General features: G+C 41.2%; 2 protein-coding genes across 3 annotated transcripts in view; both read right to left on the reverse strand.

Annotated features, from left to right (window-relative positions):
* Positions 1 to 8,136, reverse strand: part of chrd (chordin) — a 16,555-nt gene extending 8,419 nt beyond the window's left edge. The window contains exons 1-9 of the mRNA XM_020586945.1: positions 7,809 to 8,136; positions 5,644 to 5,747; positions 5,386 to 5,512; positions 3,561 to 3,713; positions 3,180 to 3,297; positions 2,794 to 2,881; positions 1,087 to 1,228; positions 676 to 807; positions 203 to 285 (exon numbers count right to left, since the gene is read on the reverse strand). Of these exons, the coding sequence (XP_020442601.1) occupies positions 203 to 285; positions 676 to 807; positions 1,087 to 1,228; positions 2,794 to 2,881; positions 3,180 to 3,297; positions 3,561 to 3,713; positions 5,386 to 5,512; positions 5,644 to 5,747; positions 7,809 to 7,950 (1,089 nt within the window). The 5' untranslated portion in view covers positions 7,951 to 8,136. The remainder of the gene's footprint in view (positions 1 to 202; positions 286 to 675; positions 808 to 1,086; positions 1,229 to 2,793; positions 2,882 to 3,179; positions 3,298 to 3,560; positions 3,714 to 5,385; positions 5,513 to 5,643; positions 5,748 to 7,808) is intronic.
* A 4,956-nt stretch (positions 8,137 to 13,092) lies between these two features.
* Positions 13,093 to 18,177, reverse strand: LOC109952245 (probable E3 ubiquitin-protein ligase MID2). 2 transcript variants are annotated; one of them, XM_020587236.1, is made up of 4 exons: positions 17,368 to 18,177; positions 16,475 to 16,529; positions 15,915 to 15,993; positions 13,093 to 15,457 (listed from the first exon to the last, which is right to left on the reverse strand). In XM_020587236.1, exons 1-4 carry the CDS (start codon positions 17,424 to 17,426, stop codon positions 14,916 to 14,918), a joined length of 735 nt encoding a protein of 244 aa, XP_020442892.1. In that variant the 5' UTR covers positions 17,427 to 18,177; the 3' UTR covers positions 13,093 to 14,915. The 2 variants fall into 2 exon arrangements, with proteins under 2 accessions (XP_020442892.1, XP_020442883.1); XM_020587227.1 differs by lacking the exons at positions 16,475 to 16,529; positions 17,368 to 18,177 and adding an exon at positions 16,278 to 16,311 and having other exon boundaries at positions 15,915 to 16,163.
* Between the last annotated feature and the right edge of the window lie 4,230 nt (positions 18,178 to 22,407).

Here is a 22,407-nt window from a genome sequence, read left to right on the forward strand (position 1 = left end):
ACAAACAACAACAACGCTTCTCCTCCTCAGATAAGACGTTTCCTAACAACTACTTCAATTGTTGAACAGCTGTTCTGAAAAAATCTTCACAGCACAATTTTTTTTTAAGCAGTTCAATAATTTCCAAATGTGAAGATAAAAATTCCAAATATTGTTATGAGCCCATAAAGTCCACATGGAGCAAATGTGTGTTATTACTCACATGAGAGGTGATGTTGGCAAGGATCTCTCTCAGGATGTGCTGGCGGTATACAAGCTGGACCCGGATAGGCACCAAAAGGGGATCTGTGGATAGAGAGACAGTTTTCTGATTACCATATTTAGCTAATATCAGTCCTTCAGATTCCATGGTTTACAGTAGCATCAACAGCGCAGTTTATAGCAATGAATGGATTGAACTTGTCCCAAACATTGATTCTGGCCCCGACAGTTTTCTCTTGACTTTTATTTTCTCAGATAAATAAGTGCCTGTGCTCTTTCTCAGCCTGTCATTTCGGAGGAAGATTGTAAATTTGGTGTTTGTTTAAGGAAGGAAAAATATCCCAATGCTTTGAACTCTCATTTATTCTGTCAACATTCTAGTTTCTCTCCATCTCTGTGTCCCCATGTCCCCAAAGACTTTTACTTTAGCAATGCCTCTTCCCGTTGTTGTTTTCCTCATCCCTCCCCTCTCACCTTTGTCTTTGATGAGGCCTTGGAGGATGAGGATGAAGTGAAGATTGCTCTCTGTGTCACTCAGTGTCAACATGGCGATGCCTCCCATGCCTGAATTCTCTTCTTCGGAGGTCAGAGTTGAACTAAATGTCTCTGTACACAAGACACATTTACATTACCACACTGAGTACCTGTATTCTCTTACAGGACTTCTATACAAATACTTCTCCATAAACAAATCCGCACATTTTATCTACATTAATCCAGGCAAGGCTTTTTAAAATAGGCCTACATGAGTACACAGTTCTGCTGTTCTGTAAATACTGAGTTTGTTGTGTACTACAACACAAAGACAAAAGCTTAGGCATGTCTGAAGGAAAATATAATAAGCCATGAGTATTTTACAATATAATATCCCATGTGCACACACACCAGCAAACAGTGCTCTGTGTTTGATGATCTTCCCTTCCACTTCTTCTCCTCTGTTCATCAACGTGGTCATTCTGATGCGCATCTGCTCAGACTGCAGCTGTCGTATTAGGGGTTTAGCTAGGTTCTTCCATATTCCACAGATCTAAACACACACAGACAGGTAATCTGAACACTGTCACGGTAAAGATGGACATCACACCATAACTGGGCTAAAAGTGTCTAAACACATTCACATTTTTGTTGCTGATGGAAAATACAAAGTAATGGCACTGTTTGCAATGTCCTGGTTTTTCTGCCTAAATTCGTTATGAAATGTGATCTGATCTTCACCAAAGTCACAAATATCAACAAACACAATATTTCTAAGCTGATAAAATACAAGCAGTCATGATCTTTAATGTCTTTACTGAACACACCCATTAAACATACAAAGTGATGGTGGAAAGAGTAATGGCAACACGAGACTTCTGATGTCACTAAACATCAGCTGGAGTCAGGTGTTAGCAAACCTGGAGTCCAGTCAATTAAACGAGAACAGAGGTGTGGTTTAGAACTACCTTGACTTACAAAAACACTAAATCATCGTCAGCGTGCTGTTCAGAAGCAGCATTGTTGCCATTACTTTTTCCACCATCACTCTATATGTTTAATGGGTGTGTTCAATAAAGGCATGAAAAATCATGACTGTTTGTGTTTTATCAGCTTAGAAATATTGTGTTTGTTGATATGTGTTACTTTGTTGAAGATCAGATCACATTTCATGGCCAATTTATGCAGAAAACCAGGAAACTGCAAACAGTGCCATTGCTTTTTTTCTTGCAATTGTACAAGTAGGCAAAAGGGCAAACACATTCAAACAGACAGACAACACTATGCACATCTGCTAAATACATCAAACCATGTGATTGTGCGCTCAACCCGAGGCTGCAGACCTTCAACATAAAACCACCACTTCTCCCTGAGAGCAGAGGGAAGAAATGTGGCAGTGTGCCGGCTCCTCATAACTCAGAGTTCAGGGGTAATCTCCATTTTAATTAGCGGTGCTATGTCCCCCTGCTAAGCAGTGATGTAACATGTGAAAAATTCTGTCTTTCCCAAAGTTGTGCTCCAGTGTGGAGTGTTTTCTCTAAGGTCCTCTGGTGTTTGACACTGACATTTATCTAAAAATAATAATAGGCCAATTTCTGAGACCTGTATTTAGGGGGCTGCTGGTTCACTGAACAGTGTTGGAGTCTGAAATGGAATGAGGAGACTTGTGTATTTTGGCAGGAAATCATAGAATCAGACATTACTGAGTGTGTGGACATGCATGCATGGGTACTGTTACACCAACATGTCAGTTTACTGATTAATCAGGATAATATTGGCCCTTTACTACACTTAGAGTTGTACAACTCTGAACTGGTGGTGGTTTCTCCCTGATGTTACCTATGAGTGAGTGAGTGTTGATGTTTACTGCAATCAGGCTGAGTTTCTGGTGTTTATAAAAAGGCAGTGAAGCAGAAGGGAAGAGTCACTGTGTGTGTGTGCGAGTTTGTTTATCGTTTATTATTGCAGAGTGAGTAAAGAAAGAAGAGGTTTGAGCACGGTCACGGAGAGAGCATTCATCATACCAGCACTTAATTTCTCTCTCTCTCAGGAAATACACAGACACATAATAATAACAGCAGAGGAAAGAGCAGAGATGATGTTCTATTTATGTCTTACCATGTCTGACTGTCCCTTGGAGACCCTGTACTCAAAAGCTGTGGTCCCATCTGAATCCAGGAAGGCTATTTTACTGGGACGGCCCATTCTGCAAAATGAGGGAGAAAACTTTAACGTAAAAAGATATTACCCAATGTATTCTCACATCACGAGTAATTTTTTTCTACAATTCAGTTTGGCTACTTCTTAATGCTGACTGGTATAACAACATGACAAATCATGACATCTTTTAAATCTGCTACTTTGTTTGGGGTAAACGGGAGAAGAGCTGACAAGTTACAGCAGCAGGAGCAGTGATGCTGCTTCATCTGATGAGATGAAGAAGAGAGCTACAAACTCCTCCAAAGGGAGGAGGTATTTCTCCAGTGTTGCACTGGGTGTCTTACCTCTGGTATGTGATGGAGAAAGCCAGGCTGGTTCTGGTCAGAGAGAAGCGGGCTCTGGCAACTCCACTGGAGCTGGGCAGCCATGAGTCTGTCACCCCTGTCAACACCGCTATAAAGTCTGTAGGAGGAGAGAGAAGACAGATACATGCCTTCTTAAAAAGTTGCCATAGTAGTTCATAGTGCTTTTAAACGGCCTGCACGTGGATGTGCATGAATGTGAAGTCCTGAAAACAGGCTCTTTGATTTATGTGCAATTCATATTTTCAAATGGTCTTGCAGTTATATTTAGGCCTAACATGTTGGTGCTTCTTTTTTATTATATTCTGTTAAATTCTGCTTTGTGTGTGTGTTGGTGGTGTGTCTACAGATGCTCCTACTCACCAGTGCGGCTCTCCTCAGGGCCCACATCCTCAGAGCTCAGGTAGGATCTGTCATTGTACGATTTGTGGAGGTCATCCTCCTTCTCTTTGCTCTTCTCATGGAAATACTCAAAGGGGTCCAGCACAGAGTCCGTCTGTTTCTTGTCACTGTTATCTGCAGAAAGAAAAAAATAGTTAAATAAAGTGAGATACCTGCTGAATACACATAGGTCACTTTAAAATAATTATTTTTTAAAAAGTAATTTAAATACATAGAGTTGTGTAGATGTTATACAATTAGTCTGGTGCACAGATAAAACTAAAGCATCAGCTGCCCTCTTGTTTTTTATTGATTATGTTTTCAATTATGGATAAAGAGGTTGAAATGAGTGGACATAATGAGTCAAAGAGGAACTGTGACAAATTATGGTTTGACAAGACAAGTAAAGAATACAGAAGAAAATAATAATTTGGAAGAAGGGGCAATTCAATCCAGTACTGAAGCTGAAAGTCTCTCTGTCCTTCTCACTCCTCTCTCTCAGCCAGAGGTAACTAACCAGTGGAGTCTCTTGCAGCTGAATGGCATAAGTAGAATTGGGAGTGTCACTGGTGTGCAATCCCAACAACGAGCTGCTGTTCCACACAAACCGCAGTGCCCCCTGATGTACTGTTTTTCACACACACATAAACATACACAGTGACACATGCAGCAGTGCTCACTGAGCTAAATACAAATGCACATGCTTGAGCTTGAGAAAGAAATCCACAGGCTGCCTCTTAGTTGCACAAACTTTATTTCTCCAAGGTTGTCTACTCAGCAGAACAGCTAGACTGTGAGTTAGACCGTTTGAGTGCGTGTGTGTGTGTGTGTGAATCTGTCTGATTCACACACACACACACACACACACACATCTCAAATCTCATCATTCCTCCCTCACTCTCTCACTCCTCTGCTCCACTGGGCATGCTCTGGGTAGTGTCACTCTCACTTCTCCCCACTTAGCAATAGTGTAGCCTCAGGTGCAGCAGTCATTACACATACACATATATAAACACACACATACACACATCATTTTCCATCACTTACACAAATATACTAGCTGTTTTGGTGCCAAAGCTAAGACAAACACACTCAACCTTTTCCTTAAACCTTGACCACAACACATGCACACATGCACAGTCATGAGCCTTTTCTAATTCTTGACACACACAGAGCACAGTGTTGTCCCCACAGTGCTTTACCTTTACTTTCCATTCCATTACCAGGCACTCATGGCATAGGAAAACACCCAATCTGCTGAACAACAGCACAGCTTAAAAACCCACCCTGTGAGTGTGTGAGCATGTGCGGGGGAGCTCTAATTCTTTAATAAGGTGAAAGTTTTTGTGTGTAAGCAACAATACGTGAATGAGGCTAAATAGTGGATGGGTGGTGCTTTTTATTGTAGCTGGTTAGAGAGAAGATGTCCACTGGACGTGGCTGAATGGAAAATCAATTGACCTGCTCGCTGTATCCAACAGCTGTTCTGAAGACTAACCAGTTGGCCCAGGGGTGAAAAAAATAAATAAATAAAAAACTGGGATTGCAACTGGGAAAATGGAGGAGGAGAGGAAAGCAAGAGGTATGATTCAAATAAAGGATAAACAAAACTGTAGGAACGAGGGCACTGCTGTAGCAAAGGGGAAGAGATTTTTACTTTTTAAAAAAAGTTTGTTTAGTGATTAAAGCTGTGCTTGGGTTTCTTATTTCTAGAGCAGCTAAAATTAGCAGCAAAAAGTAAAAAACAGAAAACAACTTTGATGAAGTGAGATAGGTGTTGGTGAGATGGGGTCAGTTTGATACATACCTTCAGGGCAGGTTTTACAGCAGTGCCCTGGCAGAAGGACGGGATCATCACAGTCTGGGTCTGGACAGTCCTGTTTTATGTTCTTACAGTTTACCTTCCCCAGTACTTTGCCACGACGACTCTTTTGCTGCCAGAGAAACAGACACATCACCAAATGTTCATCTGAAAACATGCAGTAAAGAATCTGGCCTTTCTGATGAGTTATGGCTGCTTCACCCTGCTGCTGCACAGAGGATTCACACTGATACTAAAACTTACAGGTTCGCAGTGGCACTGGACACAGTGCATGACACCAAAGGGCTCACCCAAATCTGGATGCCATGTGTCGTCCAGAGAGTAGAATCGGCCTCCAAATGAGCATCCTGTAACACAAACACGGCTGATTACACATGGCTGTCTTCAGGGTCAAACACTCAGTATGATCGCAATGCTTTGGCTCTCTCAAAACCAGAGGCAGCCTTGATTAGAAACTAAATGAAATGACATGATTATATATGAGGCTTGTGCTATTATGGGGAACAAAACAGAGTTCAGTTGAGGCACTTTAAGATAAAACTGACTTAAGTAAAGTTTCTGACATTTAAGAGCAAGAGAAAGTATTCCAGACTGTGGGATAACAGACTGTGCAGATTGGACTGTTGTACCCCATTTTCATAGTTTTTACAGCACATAAATCTTGCATAGTTCACTGCCCAGGCACGTTGGAAACAACTGAAACTTCCTGGATGCCTCATGATTTTTGGGACCCAACCTTGCAATTCTGTCTCATCTAAATGATCCATGAGTAAGCATGGGAGACATTCAATTTTCCACTGAAAGATGATCAGAGATTCCCAGAAACACAAAGCAATGCATGCCAAGCTTTGTTAAAGGCTTAATAAAATAAGTAGCAATAGGAAGGGGAAATGCTTCAGAGTGCAGCCGGTTCACAATAAACTCAAACCTAAAATTATTGTTAATACCAGCCACAGTAACACGGTGTTGCTTGGTTCTTCACTCCAGCACATCAGGCTAGAAATGTAACAGTGACAATGACTTTGTCACATCCACATCAGATGGACCATGAAAATAAAGCCCCTTTTCCTAAAGAAATCCCACAGATTAAGAATAATAATAATCATAAATAAATGACACTCTAGTGCTGTTTCAAATACAGTAGCGCTATAACTATTTTTTAGAAGTCACTGTTCGATTCCAGCCTATAGGGCTGCACTATATTGAGTTTACAGGACATAGAAATAGCTTTTACTGTTATCATTACAATCATAATTGAGTGTTAGTCACGGTGAGTTACTACAGTGATTTTTGGTTTGGATAAGAGCCTGTAAGCAGTGTGTGTGGTGAGCGCGCACACACACCAAACGCCTGGCTCACTGTGACCAACCTGGTTCACATTATTCCTTCATTAAAGTGACTGCACCGTTTAAACAGTCCACTCCAGTTAAAGGCAGCCAAACTGTGAGCCGCTCGCTTTGCCTGCCACTTCGGTCTCTGCTGAGTTGAAATAAATCATCTGCGAAGAGGCAATGCTTGTAATGGAAAGTCGATTTTTTTTCTACAGTTTCCAACACCGAATTACACGGTGGTTAACGTGGAGTTCCCACAGTTCTAAACTCCCGAGTTACCTTGTAAAAAAAACCGCAGTGATCTTTGTACATGGGGGCTTTCATACATAAATCAAATGGCATTCACTGCGGTTATGATTCATATGTTTGCAGCTAGTTTAACGCAACACAGACATTGAGGAACATTTTAAGGAGTCACTGAAAATTCCCGAAAGTTGGGGTTGTAGCCTAACTCATGCTACGACACTAGGAGAAGTCAGGAAGACTGTTTTTAAGTCAGATTATTGTCCACTTCACCTTTGCATGCAGCTTACAAGCGGCTGAACTCAGTTGATGACGAGGTCATAGCCTGGCTCTGTCCAGAACACCCCGAGCATCGCCACAAAATCGAGTAATTCAAAGTTTTTTCGCTTTATCCGGAAAAATATGCATATGTTAAACTTACAGTTACACTACAACAGGCAACAACAACAACAGTGTTCACTAAAATGCGGCATAATTGTAAGATCATATAAATTTGTTTGGATAGTTTGGCATCAAAACATTATGGAAAGGTGGGCTAACTAGCTTTAAGTTGTTGGTAAAAGTAATAATAATAAAATAATAATAATATAATAATTACGCTGCTTGTACTGAATGTTAGTCGAATTCAAAACTTGCTCTTCTTAAGTCAAATAAAACATATAGTCATTCTACGTTCACACAGACCAAACTTGTCCAGCACTGGTCACTTTAAATATTACATATTTTGGACGGATTTTGATACTGTCTTCTTTTGGGTACCTCAACTGGACGGGAATGTTTAGATTCGTATGAAATAAAACCGTAATAACTTCCAAATAGAGCCGGCTCTCTTACCTGACAAGCCTTTGGAGGGCACTGGTTCTCTCTCTGACTGGATGGGCAGAGCCGGAGCCTTGAGCCTCGAGGCCGCTCCGGTGCGCAGCCAGGCGCAGCTCAGTACGCACAGCAGGGAACGCAGCGCGCGAGGAACCAGCATCCCAAAGCTCCCTTTTTCACTTTCTCCTCGAAATGTTTCCCACTAACCTCCGATGTGGAGAAGCCTAATTTATAAAGTCACTGTCGACCTAATTTACACCGTAACCAAAGTATCGTTTCCTGCTTAAAGCCAAGTGTTTTAAAGTTGTGGATCATCCCACTTTCAGACAGCTAGACACTGTACAGTATGTCTTTCCTCCTCAGAGTCCCGACCCTTTCTGTTTTATAGCCTGCTTCCCTGACAGCCTCCTGCAGCCACCGACCGGGAGGAGGGGGAGAGATGATGGGAGGGATGGGTGAAGGGTGGGGTGGGGATGGGTGTCGGCGATGGAAAGGGAAATCAACCCCTATCAATTCACTAAAGCTCAAGATATGGAAACGTGATTTATCTTGTGCCTAAACCTTCACAACACTTTCTACCAAAACAAATTCCAAGGACAAGGAGAAGCTAAATTAAACCCTAAACAATATATTTTGCTTTTTTCACAGTTATTTTGTATTAAATATATAGCACCACACTCAAATTTTGACATTTTTTTATTGATTAAAACGTAGGCCACAGACATTTAAAGTTTGTTATATGGGGACTATATATACCCAGGCCTACAGATATTATTATGATTTGACTTTTTATATATTTTTTGCTTTCATGGTTTAGTTTCCTGGCCAACTGTGATAGTCTACTTTATTAGTTTGCTTGGTTTATTTCTTAATTTATTGTACAATGCAAACAAAATGTTTTATTATTATTGTGGTGAAGGTGTTGATCAGTTCTGAAAGCTCCCTTATTTCTTTATGTCTGGTTGTTTGTCTTATGGCCTCTACATGTTCTGAGTTTTGCATTCTGCAGCAGTGAGTCTGCTCCTTATGTTGTAGTCACTTGACACCCATGAAGAAGAGTTAGTGGGAATCTCCAGATCATGTACAGTAAGGAATGTGTGAGTGTCTGCTGCTGTGGCTCATTGCGCTGCAGATTTTTCAAGTGTTTGGAGCTGAGACATAAGTGATTTAACAGAAACAAATGAAAATATCTGAAATGCCTGCAGACAACCTGTTTCAGTTTGTCCTGACCTTCTGCAAACCTCTGTTAGACCTCAAACGCTTTCCTTTGGCTTTTAAAGCCTACCTAGACAGGTCTACTTAAAATCCCATTTATTACACTGTAAATCATTTTAGGTTTAGCTCAGAAGTTTCTCTGCTGCCTTAAAATGAGTGAACTGAATTTAGATTGAATAGTTATTTCAGTTTGTTTTATGAGTTCTGAAAATTGGTTATGCTAAGAAAAGTTCAGTAAACTTAGGACATTAAGATGAATCGACACAAGCAGATTAGTTTTCCTTTCACATTTCTCATTCTAAAGAGTCTTTCAGCTGCAGCTGTTGAAGCCATTTTCAACCAGTCAGTAGAGAGACAACCTCCCAGGCTGCCTCTCAAGCCAGCAAAAGTCCTGTTTGTAAGCAGTTTGAAATTGAAAACTAAGCTTTCAAAGTTGCATTCACTAGAAATTAACAATACTTAATGATTAAATATTAGTTCCACTAAATTCCCATATTATGATTTACAGTGTCTGACTTTGAATTGTAGTTTGATGCCAAAAGCCAATCTTTGTGACCATTGTAGAACTTTGTAACATGAACAGGTGAAATTTATTAGAGCATATTTAGATCTGGGAAATGTTCCCATCACATTTAACATTTAGTGGTTGAGCAACAGTGCTGTCCCTCACAATGGTCCCTTTGGGGCCAGAACAAGCTCTGTGGTTCAAGTTTACATTACTGTAGTGGTGCTCATGGGTGATTTATCTCAGAGAGTTCAGGGAAGGTAAAGCTTATTATTTGGCTGCGGATGTTTGGAATAAAAGAGTGATGGATTGGATATTTTGGTAATAATAACCTGTTATGATGCCAAGCTCACTGTGTACTGTTCTGTGTAACCTCCTCTAGGATTATGTACAATATAATTTCAAGAAGATGTGCATTTACAGTGAGAAAGTTTGCAGTTTGTTCCCATTAAAGTCTCCAAGTTCCACTTTGGGAACCAAGGGATGGCCAATCATATGCATTTCCTTTTCTTTAATTTAAAAATCTATGAAATCTATGTATCCACAGATAGTTTACTCATTGCTGTGACTCTATATTAAAAGGTCTGTACAAATGAGGCAAATCTAATTGGTTTTGTGCCAGAAGTGCAGGCCAAGGTGCGAGCGCAAGGTGTTATTTTTTAGGCATGTGTCACATTATGTGGCCTGTGGGTGCCACTTCCATCCAGGTGTAGGGCTTCACGCCCTTCTCCCCCCCTCCAGCAATGGGAGTCGATGATGGCCTGTTTGCACTTCATCATAGGATGATAAGCGACGCTTTTGTTCTGCGCTGCACGGTGATTCATTAAGCAGACTGGATGGTAAATTGTCTGTTGGAGCTAACAAATCCCAGTACACTTTCACCTCCTTTGGGATAATGACGGCAACGCGTTTTGTGTATTGGAGGCGTCCAGACGCTCTGTTAAGATCGAAACTCTATTTCATTATAAAACAGTAGATGGTAAAAAAAAAAAAAATAAAAAAACATGAAATTACATCTTTCCTGCATCTGATGCAATCATTCATTCGGTAAACACTCGCTCTTTCAATGATGAGGTGCTCCAAGCAAGATTTTGGTAGTCTGACTGGGAATGTCATGCAGGACACGCATTAATATGGGAGGATCATTTATCATCATCATAGTTTTCTATTACTCACAGATGATTTCCCTTATAAAACAAGAAGAATAAACTCTGAAGTCATGCCACGAAACATTACAGCTCAATAAAATCGATAGTTTTATGACTCTGAGCCAAATACGATCCTGATCAGGGCGAAATTAGAAGCAGACACAGTGTTGCCTTTTTCACAATAGCGCCCTAATCTCTCCAAGGAGCGCGCAATAACCCGAAATATCGCTTAAATGGGAAAAACATGCACCGACAGATTTTGACAAGCTCAAATGTGACATCAATAAAATGGCATGGTCAACATTTGCGCTCAGACATGCTTTGTGTGTGTGTGTGTGTGTGTGTGTGGGGGGGGTAATCGGCTGTAATTCATCCATAATGGTGTAATGATGCAGCTGGATGGACACATATGGATACTTTACTCTCCATCGCCGTGTTGTGTATTTGCTCGTGTTTGTCAGACGCCCCTGCTCGCAGGTCATAAATGCAGGTCGTTGAACGGTATCACCAGCCCCCTCCCCCTAAATCTGTCCGTCTGACTACACAGCACACAGTCACACTGGGGACCGCATCCTGTTTGCTGGTAGGACTGGGAGGTGTGAATATTCAGTCAGTGAGCATGATAGCCTGGCAGATGTGCCTCCCTCCCTCCCATTCAGTCACACACACACACCACCTGTTCCTCATCACATGGAAGCTTGCTGCACTAACAAACCTGGTGCGTTTTACCCTGTGCGTCTACAATGAGACTTAAATAGCCACGTAATTAGTTAAAAATGAAAGAGAAATACAACTCGACTGCTGATTTAGAGCATGCACGCATTTGTATGCACCTATAAGACAGTGAATCAGTAACTGCCTTTTGTGAAAAGACGCATAACACCGGGAACGCTGCCATGTGTTTAGAGCAGTTTATATATGTGACCCCCCCACCCCCGTATTACCGTATTAATGTGCTGGAAATGCATCTTAGACACCCAATTATTTCTGACTCGTGTTTAGTGTTTAGTTTAGCCAAGATACAAACTCTAGTTGTAATTGTGCATTTCCTTTTGCGTTCCTAAGAAATGTGCGCATTTTCTGTGGGATGTTTTATCATATGCAGACATCTAAAGAGGTAACGTAACAGAGATGTTGTAAAATTGTCTTTAAGATTATAAAAAAACCCATCAGATCAAGAGAACTGAAATAAACTGCACCCAGTGTTCTCCACCATAACAGTGCATACCTAAACGCAGGATGTACTTCAGAGAAAGTCCTAGAAATTGTCCGAGTCGCCCCAAAATAGTGCATGACAGGGCAACAAAACAAAAGGCGCATGATGCGTTCACAGCCACTGTTATGCTGATGCTGATAATGATGGTAATAAGAAGCGGGCCGCTCCGTTGTAAAGCTAATTATGTGCAGCTCTCGGCAACGGAAAGGGGACAATGGGCCCCTCCTCGCTCAATATGCAAGAATTGCAGCGCTGATGTTTATTCATACAAATGGAATCACTTTGCAGACAATGTCGGAACATTAGCGAGAGAAATGGACCCCTTTCCTTCCCACCGTCACCGTTTCCGCTTTGGGAGCCATAGGGAGAGAGTGAGACAATAATGACTGGAGGCAGTTAGCGAGCAGAAGCTATATCCAAACATACTGGGTATGCGGGTTTCTGTGGGAGGTGTGGAGCTCTTTGGTTTATTTTGACACCGCTGGGAGAGGACCCAGGCTATATCATAATCATCTTCATGTTATGTGCTGCAGCTTGTTCAGATGATGTCATTTCAGCTATTTTACACATTGTTGAATAGTTCAATCTGTAACACTGAATCATAAAATTAGTCCTGCCAGTAGCAGAAGAAGTATTCAGCTTCTTTACCAATCCCACACTTGAAAAGTCCAAGTCCTGCTTACAAGCTCTTTCAGCCAACTATGGTGCAGAAGGGCTCCTGTCAGTGTTATTTTGTTGCAAGTTAAGTTACTGGATTGTTATTAGTGATGCATTAGGCACTGTTGTTGTTGGCCAAAGTGTGTGGCTAAGTATACTGTACTTTATAGCCTATACTCTTTATGTTATAAACTCCTAATAAGTTAGGCAACTGCAACTAAAGCTAACAGTTACATGCAGTGGAGTGCACTGTAGGTTTGCCTCAGAAATGTAGTGACACAGCAGTAGCAGAAGCACAAATGTAAATATTCATCTAAAGAAGAAACTGAAGGAGCAAAAAGCGTATAAAAACACATCGCTTGAAAATGTAGTGACACACAAACAGCCTTTAAAGGCAAGGCAAGTTTTTTTGAATAGCACATTTCAACAACAACACAGTTCAAAGTGCTTTATATGAAAGTCATAGAAACATGACTGTATAAAAAGACAGAAATAGCATTTAATGAAGTAAAATAAGCTAAAAATAATAAAGCAATAGAATAAAACGCAACACAGTGCACCATCTGAATACATATCTTGAATAAACATATAATTAAAATAATACTCAAGAAGGCCTAAAAGTACCTCAGAGATGTACTTCCTGGCAGACTCCCCCTTTCTCTCTCCCCGCTGCCTTTTTAAATTTGCATTTCACCCCTCTCATTCCTGTTTACAAGAGTCAAATTGCTTCCACACACTATTTACGTAAAAGCCGATAGATCTGCAGAGTGCGGTCACAGCACATGCATTTTTTACTGCTGTGGTAAATACCTCGACCATTAAACATCAACACACAGTCACCCTGATGAGTGGTCTGAAAGGCGACAGTCTCCCAAGCTTCTCTTTGACTCAACGGTTATTGCCGAGTCTGACTCGCTGCTTAACTGATTTCATGCATGCATGAAATGAAGGATGCTCAGTGGAAAACTGGCCCGAGTCTGCTGCAGATTATTTGTCCTCAGAAGTGCCACTGTAGTGCTTCTTCTGACTGACTGCAGGGTGGTTTTTAATTTGTCTTGTTACATTGAGATTCACAGTTTGGGTGGTCTGATGTAATACTTTGAGAGTGAACTTTCCAAAAAGTCAAGCAGTCATTGAACAGGAAAGGAGAAGAAAAAAAGGAATTTCTTTAATTGTCCCCTCATTATTTAACCATAAGTCAAGATGTCAGAGGCAATATGAACATGGGCCATGTTTAAATAGTCCTCGGCATCAGTGGTTCTTCATCTGGGCCTTGGAGGCCTGAGGATTGAGGAGCAAATGAGGAAATGTTTACGCTTTCATAATATTGTTGCCAAAATCTGTGCATAACATGCAAAACCATGGGTGTATGGAGCTAAAATCCAGTGAAGAAGAGACCTTCTTCTGAAAGCTTAGGAAAGAAAGATATTAAAACACCACTGTAATTCAACATCTGACCAAAAACGATTTGTGCTCAACTAAAAATATGGGCCAATTTTATCATTTATTGTGCCAAGACAACAGATGCTTCTTTACTGCTATACTGTAACCTCCCCATTTCTTAGGTAAAGTGTTCTGCAGCTCAGTTCTACTTTAAAACCAACTCTCAGATGGTGTGGCCTGAGCCCGCTGATCTATTCAGGGCTTCTTATCATGAAAGCTGTTTCTTTTTTTGTACCAGTTCATCACCTGCTGTTTTTTTATTCATGCATACTGTTTTCTCTTTCTCCCTCACCTTTCCCCCGCTCTTTGTCACCCCTTTTGAAGTCTTTGGATGTCCGGTGTTTTTCAAAGGGTCAGAAAAGAGCAGCCCTACTGTTCTACCAAAGGCCGGCCGCGGGATAAACTCATGTTACCACCTGTCCCCCTGCTCTGTGTCAACACTGCTTGTGTCACTGTACTAGCACCTCGTCATCTCACGCCCTGCCGCTTGTACATTGTTCTTGCTTGCTCACACACACCAAAATGTATGCGTGACTGAGCAAATGCACACACTTGGAGCAGTGCTTGCACTCACATACGCACATGCAGTAATGTGTGCACTACTACAGTTGAACCCCTACTGTCTGACAAACATCACACAGAGACCAATCAAGGAGTCCTGCTGCTAAAAGCCCACCCTCTCCTCACACTTCTCATTATAGAGGACCCTTTCTGGCCCGAAAGCCCAAACCAGTGGGGGTTGTTTGGCTGAGAGTAAGGCCTGTGTCCTGGGGAGAGAGTCAATTTGCCGGACCGGGGTCATGCAGGGTGAAAGAGTCAGCCAAAAGTCCTTCAAAATGAAAAATTAGCTTTTCAAATGACAGACAGAGATCAAACCACTTAATAGAACAGTGGGACTGTTTGTGATGTTACCAATGGAGAGAAAGTTTCAAAAGCTCTTCTCATTCTGCTCCAGTTTCCTGTCCTGCCTCCCCAGAGGGAAACAATCCAGGAATCCTTAGATCTGAAAGGGAAGCCAAGGTGGAGCAGGACAATCCATAACTGGACACCAGGCCTGAGTCAGAGTCTGACACTGCCAGCTCCTCAAACTTCTGTATCACTTTCTTCACAGACTGGAAGGGAATCTTCCTGCACCAACGGCCTACTCCAGCCCCGCACGGCCTCCTGTAGGCTGAGTCCCTACTGAGGAAGACATGGGGAGGAGGAGGCAGGCCGCAGCGCAGCCTCAGTCGACCGTGGCCCAGTCCCAAAGCCGGGAGCACTCCAGCGGGGCTGAAGGAGGTAGGCAGTGTGACCAGGTGCTCCTGGGTCAGAGGGTTGTGGAAGCTTAGGGTCCCCCCTCCAATGTTTAGGAAGACCCCAAGCGTTTTGATCTGGGGTGGGACAGTGCATACTGGCTCTAAGCTCCCATCATACACTGCATAAAAAGACATCCCCTGTCTCTCAAGCCACCAGCCACCATGACCATCTGATGAAATCACACCTGAAAGTGAAAAGTGAAACTTTATAACCACTGAATGGACTGTTTGTACAGAGATTCACAGTTTCCAGAGAATGAATCCTACTGACTTTGGTGGTCCTCGGATTTTTTTATTTCCTTTAGCGCCACTGTGCTGACATTTGTGGTTTTTTGTGAAACATCCCTATTAGATGGATTACCCTGTTAGGACAATGTAGTCCAGTAAATTCACAAAACACTATGAATGGAAATCACTTTTTCCAATATTGCTTAACCAATGATCTATGGCCTGTCAGTATTCTAACCGCTTGGTGACACTATGAACTATGAAGCTGTGTATGTGTGTTTGCAAGTGTGTCTGTGTCTTCATATGAGTGTGCATATGAACGAGCACAGTCTTGCTGACTAATCGTGAGGGCTTCTGGAAACAATAAGTGAACTGGCATCAAATCAACCAAAACAAATTCAAGACAGTTCTTACCAATCCTGTACATGGAGCTGTTGCAGACATCCACCTCCCAGTAATACTGCCCCCGTGCAATGACAACATCAGCGCAAACCTGTGGGAGAGGCAACAAGAACCTAGGGTCAGAGGTCACTGTTGGCCTCCTGACCTTGTTGTCTGGAGGTGTACTGGGGTGACTCAGTCCTTGGTAGGTGACAGTGAGGGAGGAGTTGGAAAGACTGAGAGATGGAGGAGCACTGGAAAGGTCCAGAGCAAAACATAGACCTAAGAGAGACAGGAAGTGACTGTAAGAGGAGAATATTTAAGGTTTTTAAATAACCAATCACTGAGCTTCTATACACCTAAACCTATTCTGAATGGGTTTTGTTTGGTCCCTACCAAAGACAGACTGCTCCATCTCCTCCTCTCGCAGGTCTACAGCTCCATCTGCCAGTGTTACTAGGGAAGTGGCAGGATTGCAGTCTGGTCAGATAGGAAGAGTATACTCAGTACTATAGCTATCGATGTTGACAGTGAGGATCCTTTGATGACTTTTTAGAAACTGATCGGCATTATCAGTTCATCACCACACTCACCGAGTACACAGCGCTGCGTTGTTTCTTTAACTGTGTCGCTGCAATGTGTGTCCCTCTGTAAATATAGGGACAGTGGAGGGATGAAATCAAAAATAGAAGCAACAAGCATTAAATCCACAGCCCAGGAACATAAGTCACATAGCATTAAAATTAATTTCATGAGACCAAAATGAATGCACCTGCACTTTTATTTATACAGTAAGACTTAACTGAAAATAGTCTTTTCAAGAAAATGGAATGCGCTTCTATGCAAATAGAATTTACTCTTGTCTTGAAATAATACAGTAGCTTGATATTTTTCCAAGAGTTAGATGAGAAGACTGATACCAAGTGATTAGATGATCTTAGCTTAGTGTGGAGTCTGAAAAGAGGGGGAAACAGTTAGCCTGGCTCTTTCAACTACTGAATGCACCTACTGCACCAGCACCACAAACAATCACTAATAAACACACCATATCTCATTTTGTTTGATATGAAACCAAAACTCTTGTTATTTTGTGGACAATGTAGCTTTTTGTAATCAAGAAATGAGAAATTAATTAATGAGCTTTACAGGTGCTGTTAGGTCAGTTGTTGTACTTTTGGACAGAGCCTGGCAGCTGTTTCCCCCTGTTTTCAAAGTTAACCAGCTGTTTGGTGTAGCTCCATAGTTACCTTTCAGATATGACAGTGCTTTACCACCCATTAGTAGAATTTCTAAACTGACTGCCAGTCTATTATTTTTATAATTTGTACATATTTAGTTTACCTTGCAGTTGTGGCATGTACATATTTATACAATGAAAAATTATATCACACTATTCATAATTTCTTGTCTGTAAACTTATATCCTTAAAGATTGTGCCACCTTCTTTGTTTCCCTGCACATTTCTGTCTCAGTGTGAATTTCCAACCTGCACATGTTGAAGATGATTTGCAGATGATCCCTCCTTGGTGCCTGTCTCCCTGACATACTCAGGACTCAGCGTGGGATGATTTGGCAGACAAGAAGTGGCAGATGACCAGGTCCAACATGGCAGCTCCACAGGATGTCGACAGCAGGGGCACAGCACAGAGCAAACAGACAGGCTGACACCACGGCGGAGAAACTGACCTGAACTTGTTCTCCCACCAGCTGCTATACAGTGACCACACATGGTGTGAGAGCATGGAAGGATCAGGGTGACATCATATTCTTGGTTACAAACTGGGCAGCGGGAGAACTCCTGCAAACAGTCAGTGTCTTCTTCCTCATCTTCCTCCCTTTCAGACTTTCCCACATCCAACTCTCTGTGCCTTCTTTGGGGCAAAAAGGTCTTGAGTGCCATTACTGAGTATTAAATAACGTTGTTACATGTCATTACTTCTTTGATGACCTCACCTTTTTTTATAGATACTTTATTTTATCCAATTATGCTTTCGGTTTAAGAGTCCATGAAAAAAATCCAGATTGTGAAGCTGACTGTGTATATCCTTCTATCTTCTTCAGTGAGTTTGGCCTCAGTCAGACTAGAAGCAGCTTCAACAATCACTTCTCAGAGAGGAGACACCGAGGCATCAAGAAATCCTGTTGCTAGAAAATCACAAGCATGTTCTAGTGAGTAGAGAAGTCCACAGTGGCAGAAATGATCAAGTCCAGTCTTCTCTAGCAGACCAAAAGCTGCAGGATGTGAAGAACACTGTTGAACAGATATCCACCTGTTGTGCCATCATCTCTGTTTCCCAGCTGACTGTTGTGGGTGAAATAGGCACAATGGACTGAGTGTAGACAAAAGAAAGAGAGCAACAGGGAAAGAAAGAGGAGCCCAGCCTTTTAAGGGCTACTTTTTGCTTGGGGTTGCCATGGTAATGGCTCTTCTCGTAAAGACACACAAGTGCAAGATAATGTGCTGTAAAGAACGCTTGTGCACACACATACACATTTAAATATTAACAAAGAGCTCATTAATGCCATGAGCATGAGCCATAACACTTAGACAAAACCTCTATGACACAAGTGTAAAGACAACAAAATAACAAACACACACGTTTTCCCAGATGCTCTGCTCTCATGTTCAGCTGTGCCTCTCTTACAGAGGATTAGCAGTACATGGTCCACTTTCAGGGCTACATGATGTGAATGCATTGTATAATTTATAATTCAGTGCTGGTGAGATAGTCCCCCGCACCTTGTCTACACTGTGGAGGTCAGTGTAGTGATCACTTCCAAAATGTATGAATAGTAAAACAATGTAGCACTTTCTAGGTGGCTCATCTGATAAGAAAAAAAGAAAAGTGTGATTTGAATGGCAAGTGTGATTTTGTGATCAGGTACAAAAGCATTAACTGAAGCTGAATGTTGCTGTTCCTGAGAACATGCATAAACTCTTTGCACTCATGGTAATTGCTAAGAACAGCATACTGTATCTGTGGTCACAGCCTTGTGCGACACGATACCAGTGATGTCTGTCATGGCTCATCTGACAGCTACATTTTCCTCTTTGATTTTAAAATAAACATAATGCAGTTGTGGATGGCAGTGGTTCAGGAAGTGGAGCAGGTGGCCCCCTAACTGTAGGGTTGGTGGTTCAATCCCTGGCTTCTTCAATCCACAAGTCGTGGTGTCCCGGGGCAAGGCACTGAGGCCCAAGTTGTTCCTGGTGATATCATCAATGCGCGACTATGTGAAGGATTGTGTGCCAAATGCACACGTTGTGTAAAGTGCTTTGAGTGCACCTCACTGCTTAATGCACTATATAATTTAATTTACCAATATAAAGTGAAACAGTAGTAAACACCTTCTATTAAGGTTCCTATTTGAAAGTTTTTTACACAAGTAGAGCATTTCTATGCTTATTCTTCAGTGGCTGGGGTGAGGGCATAGTGGCAAGCAGTACTGCCTGAGGTCAAATTGATTTGAGACAACCAAAGTCAGAAAGTTTTAGATGATACAACAGTGACCTTCATAAAACAAGATGAGACAGTATTAGTGGTTTCCCATTTAAAAGCGATGGTCTTGTACCAGACTACGTTATATTTAGAGGTGTCTCTATATTTTTGTCCTCCACAGCTACATACATGAGAGGTTCAAAATATTAGGAACACCTTTTAATATAATGTAGTCTGTAAATTACAGATTTTAAATCCCTGTGATACTAATTTGTCTTGTTGGGCTATACAAATGAAACTGACTTAACTAATAACTTTTCAGCAGTACAGGTAATTGATGATTCATGAGTTCTGCTTATGTTGCTTGCTTAGCATAAAATTGACCAAATATTTTCTCTGGAGAAACATCATCAAATTGCATCATTTATTTGTTGATCTATGCCTACACACCTGAGTACACATTACACAAGAGTGGGAATAAGCAGAGGGAGTAGTAGTAGAAGTGTTATATCTGTGTTGTAATACAACCATTTGTTGTATTCACATATGTCACAGCTGTCAACTGATAGATGGACTGAAACCCACAGACGTGAACAAAAAAAAAATCAAGAACTTTATGAGACAGAGTCCTGGGGCTAGTGCTGTCTTGGTCTACGTGGTGCTTCATTTGTCTTATTTGCATTGAGGATCTAGAGTCAAACATTAACTTTGGGCTAAGTCAAATACAAAGCCTACTTGCTCTAAAAACTTTCTTTGTGTGTCATAGTTTAGTGTGACCACACCACGTCATCAGATCCGTCAGTTTATTAAATAACTATTTAAAGAGGAAACTGCTAAATGGTGCTTTCAGCAGACCTGGAACCTATGAATCATAACTCAGCCTGAGATTTATGGACAGACAATAGAATTTCTGCTGGACACAATAATTTTCTAACTGAAAGAAAGATGTGGGTTGACAGACCACAGCGGAGGGACACTATGTACCCAGAAGCGGGTTATGGCTTATAACAGTAAGTTGGCTGTCTGGATCCAGTCTCTGTATAACAAATTGTATTTGCACAGAGGGAGATCTGGTGTCACTGTGGTTAATACATACTTACAGTGGTATAAACATGTCACTTGTATGTAAGCATATTGTTGACTATTGGATATAATGCTAACGTTAGAACTACTGCTTTGATATAATGCTTCAGTCCATTAGAGGATTGCATAGCTGAAGACAGTTGATACTTTTCTTCTTCCAAGTGATTGCAAATTTCACCTGCCACTGTGTAAAAGTCAAAGAATATGTGGGCACCAAACATGATGAATGGAGTTAGATGACCTTGTGGAACTTGTCATGGCAAAAAACCTGTGGGTGAAATTTTGCCATAACATGAGGACAGATAACAGATGAGATGCTATACATGCCATTTAACAGCAAATGGGCTAACAACAACAAAGGGGAGGGAAAAATAAAAACAAAAATGCATACTAGTAAAATTCTGGTTGCTGCTGCATAAAGCAGCTAGATGGCAGCTTGTTAGTCATCTCCAGTGTGTGTTCTTTTAGGATTCCTGTTGCTGCTGATAGGACTGATTTCCTCCTATCTACACAAAGCCCAGGGCAGACCCATTGACTTCTGGTGCAACAATCAAGACAGGAAAAGTAGAACAAATAGGATTGAGGGGCTGAAGAAAGATATGGTGAGAAAATGAATCATGCATCAATCAATCAGTCAATCAGTCACAATGTATTGTCAAACAATGTCTCAATACACTTTACATACAATACATATAAAATGCAGATAATATTGATATTAATAATATTGATTTAATGAAGTTCACACATTGTGAACTATTGACAGATAGATACATCAATATGAAAACAACCTAACATCATATCAAAGTTCACTTTTTATGAGGCAAAAATAAAAAGAATGTTGAGACTGTAGTGAATTTCTTTGTTGCTTTAAAAAAAAACCTGCATGCAAAACTTTGGTCATGCACTCAGGCTGACTGCGTGGGTTCAGAGACACTGCCCTCTCCCATCCAGATACCATGTGTTTGGGTACACCCAGCAGAATGGGCAAATAAAACTGTAAGTAATACCAAACATCCACATGCACATGCCTTCTATTTGCCTGTCATGCATAAAGTTGGTTTAAACTGTCAGCATGCTAACATGCCAACAAAGGCAATGGAAACATGTGGATAATCAGCAGTTATAATGTTTACCATGGTCATTGTCTCAGTTTAGTGTGTTAGTATGCTAACATTTATTAAAGCTACAATATGTAACTTAAGCTAACGCTAGCATGAAGCTCCATACCAGCTCACTCTGCTCCATGCAGCACTCCCTCTCCCTGCTCCACTGTGCTCTCTGATCTACTACACTCCTGCCACACTCTGTTCAGCTCTTCAGATATTTGTTGTTATGAAATTATAATAAATGAGAATGCAACTAAACTTACTAATCAAGCAGAAATAACTGAAAATCTCTGATTGTTTAGAAAGATCAATATGCTCAAAACCTTTTAGAAGCCACTATCTCTGCACTGTTGCCAGTGCTGTTCAGTGAGTCTGGGTCACAGGAGGCTTCGACAGCACCTCTCCACATTAAGTTTTGGACCATATTTCTACAACAAAAATATTAGAAAAAGTTACATACTGCAGCTTTAATTAGAATTGGACACAGTGCACAGCCAAGGTTGATGGAAATGTTATTAGTTTTTATGTTTGGTCGTAAATTAATTCATAAATTATGGGACTAATTAACAACTCCCGTCATGTATTGCAAAATTAAAGACAAAAACAAAATCTGCTTTTCTTCTAAAAATGAAAATTGGTAAGGTGCTTAAGACCTGCATCTTCCTGCCATCAGGTTCATATTAAGCTTTTATGGATACACTTTAATGACTGGAAACCCTGGCATGTACCTTAACACAACAGTCACCCTGCAATTAACCACTGCATCACACCCTGTGCGCTTCATTAGGCACACAAGAAATGCCAGGATAAATATAAAGTATGTAAATATATCCCATCTGGCACATAGAATATTAAATCAAACTCAGGCAACCTCTGTGCTTATAAAATGTTAAATGA

The sequence above is a fragment of the Monopterus albus genome, unplaced genomic scaffold (assembly GCF_001952655.1).
Source record: "Monopterus albus unplaced genomic scaffold, M_albus_1.0 scaffold8.1, whole genome shotgun sequence".
Lineage (NCBI taxonomy): Eukaryota > Metazoa > Chordata > Actinopteri > Synbranchiformes > Synbranchidae > Monopterus > Monopterus albus.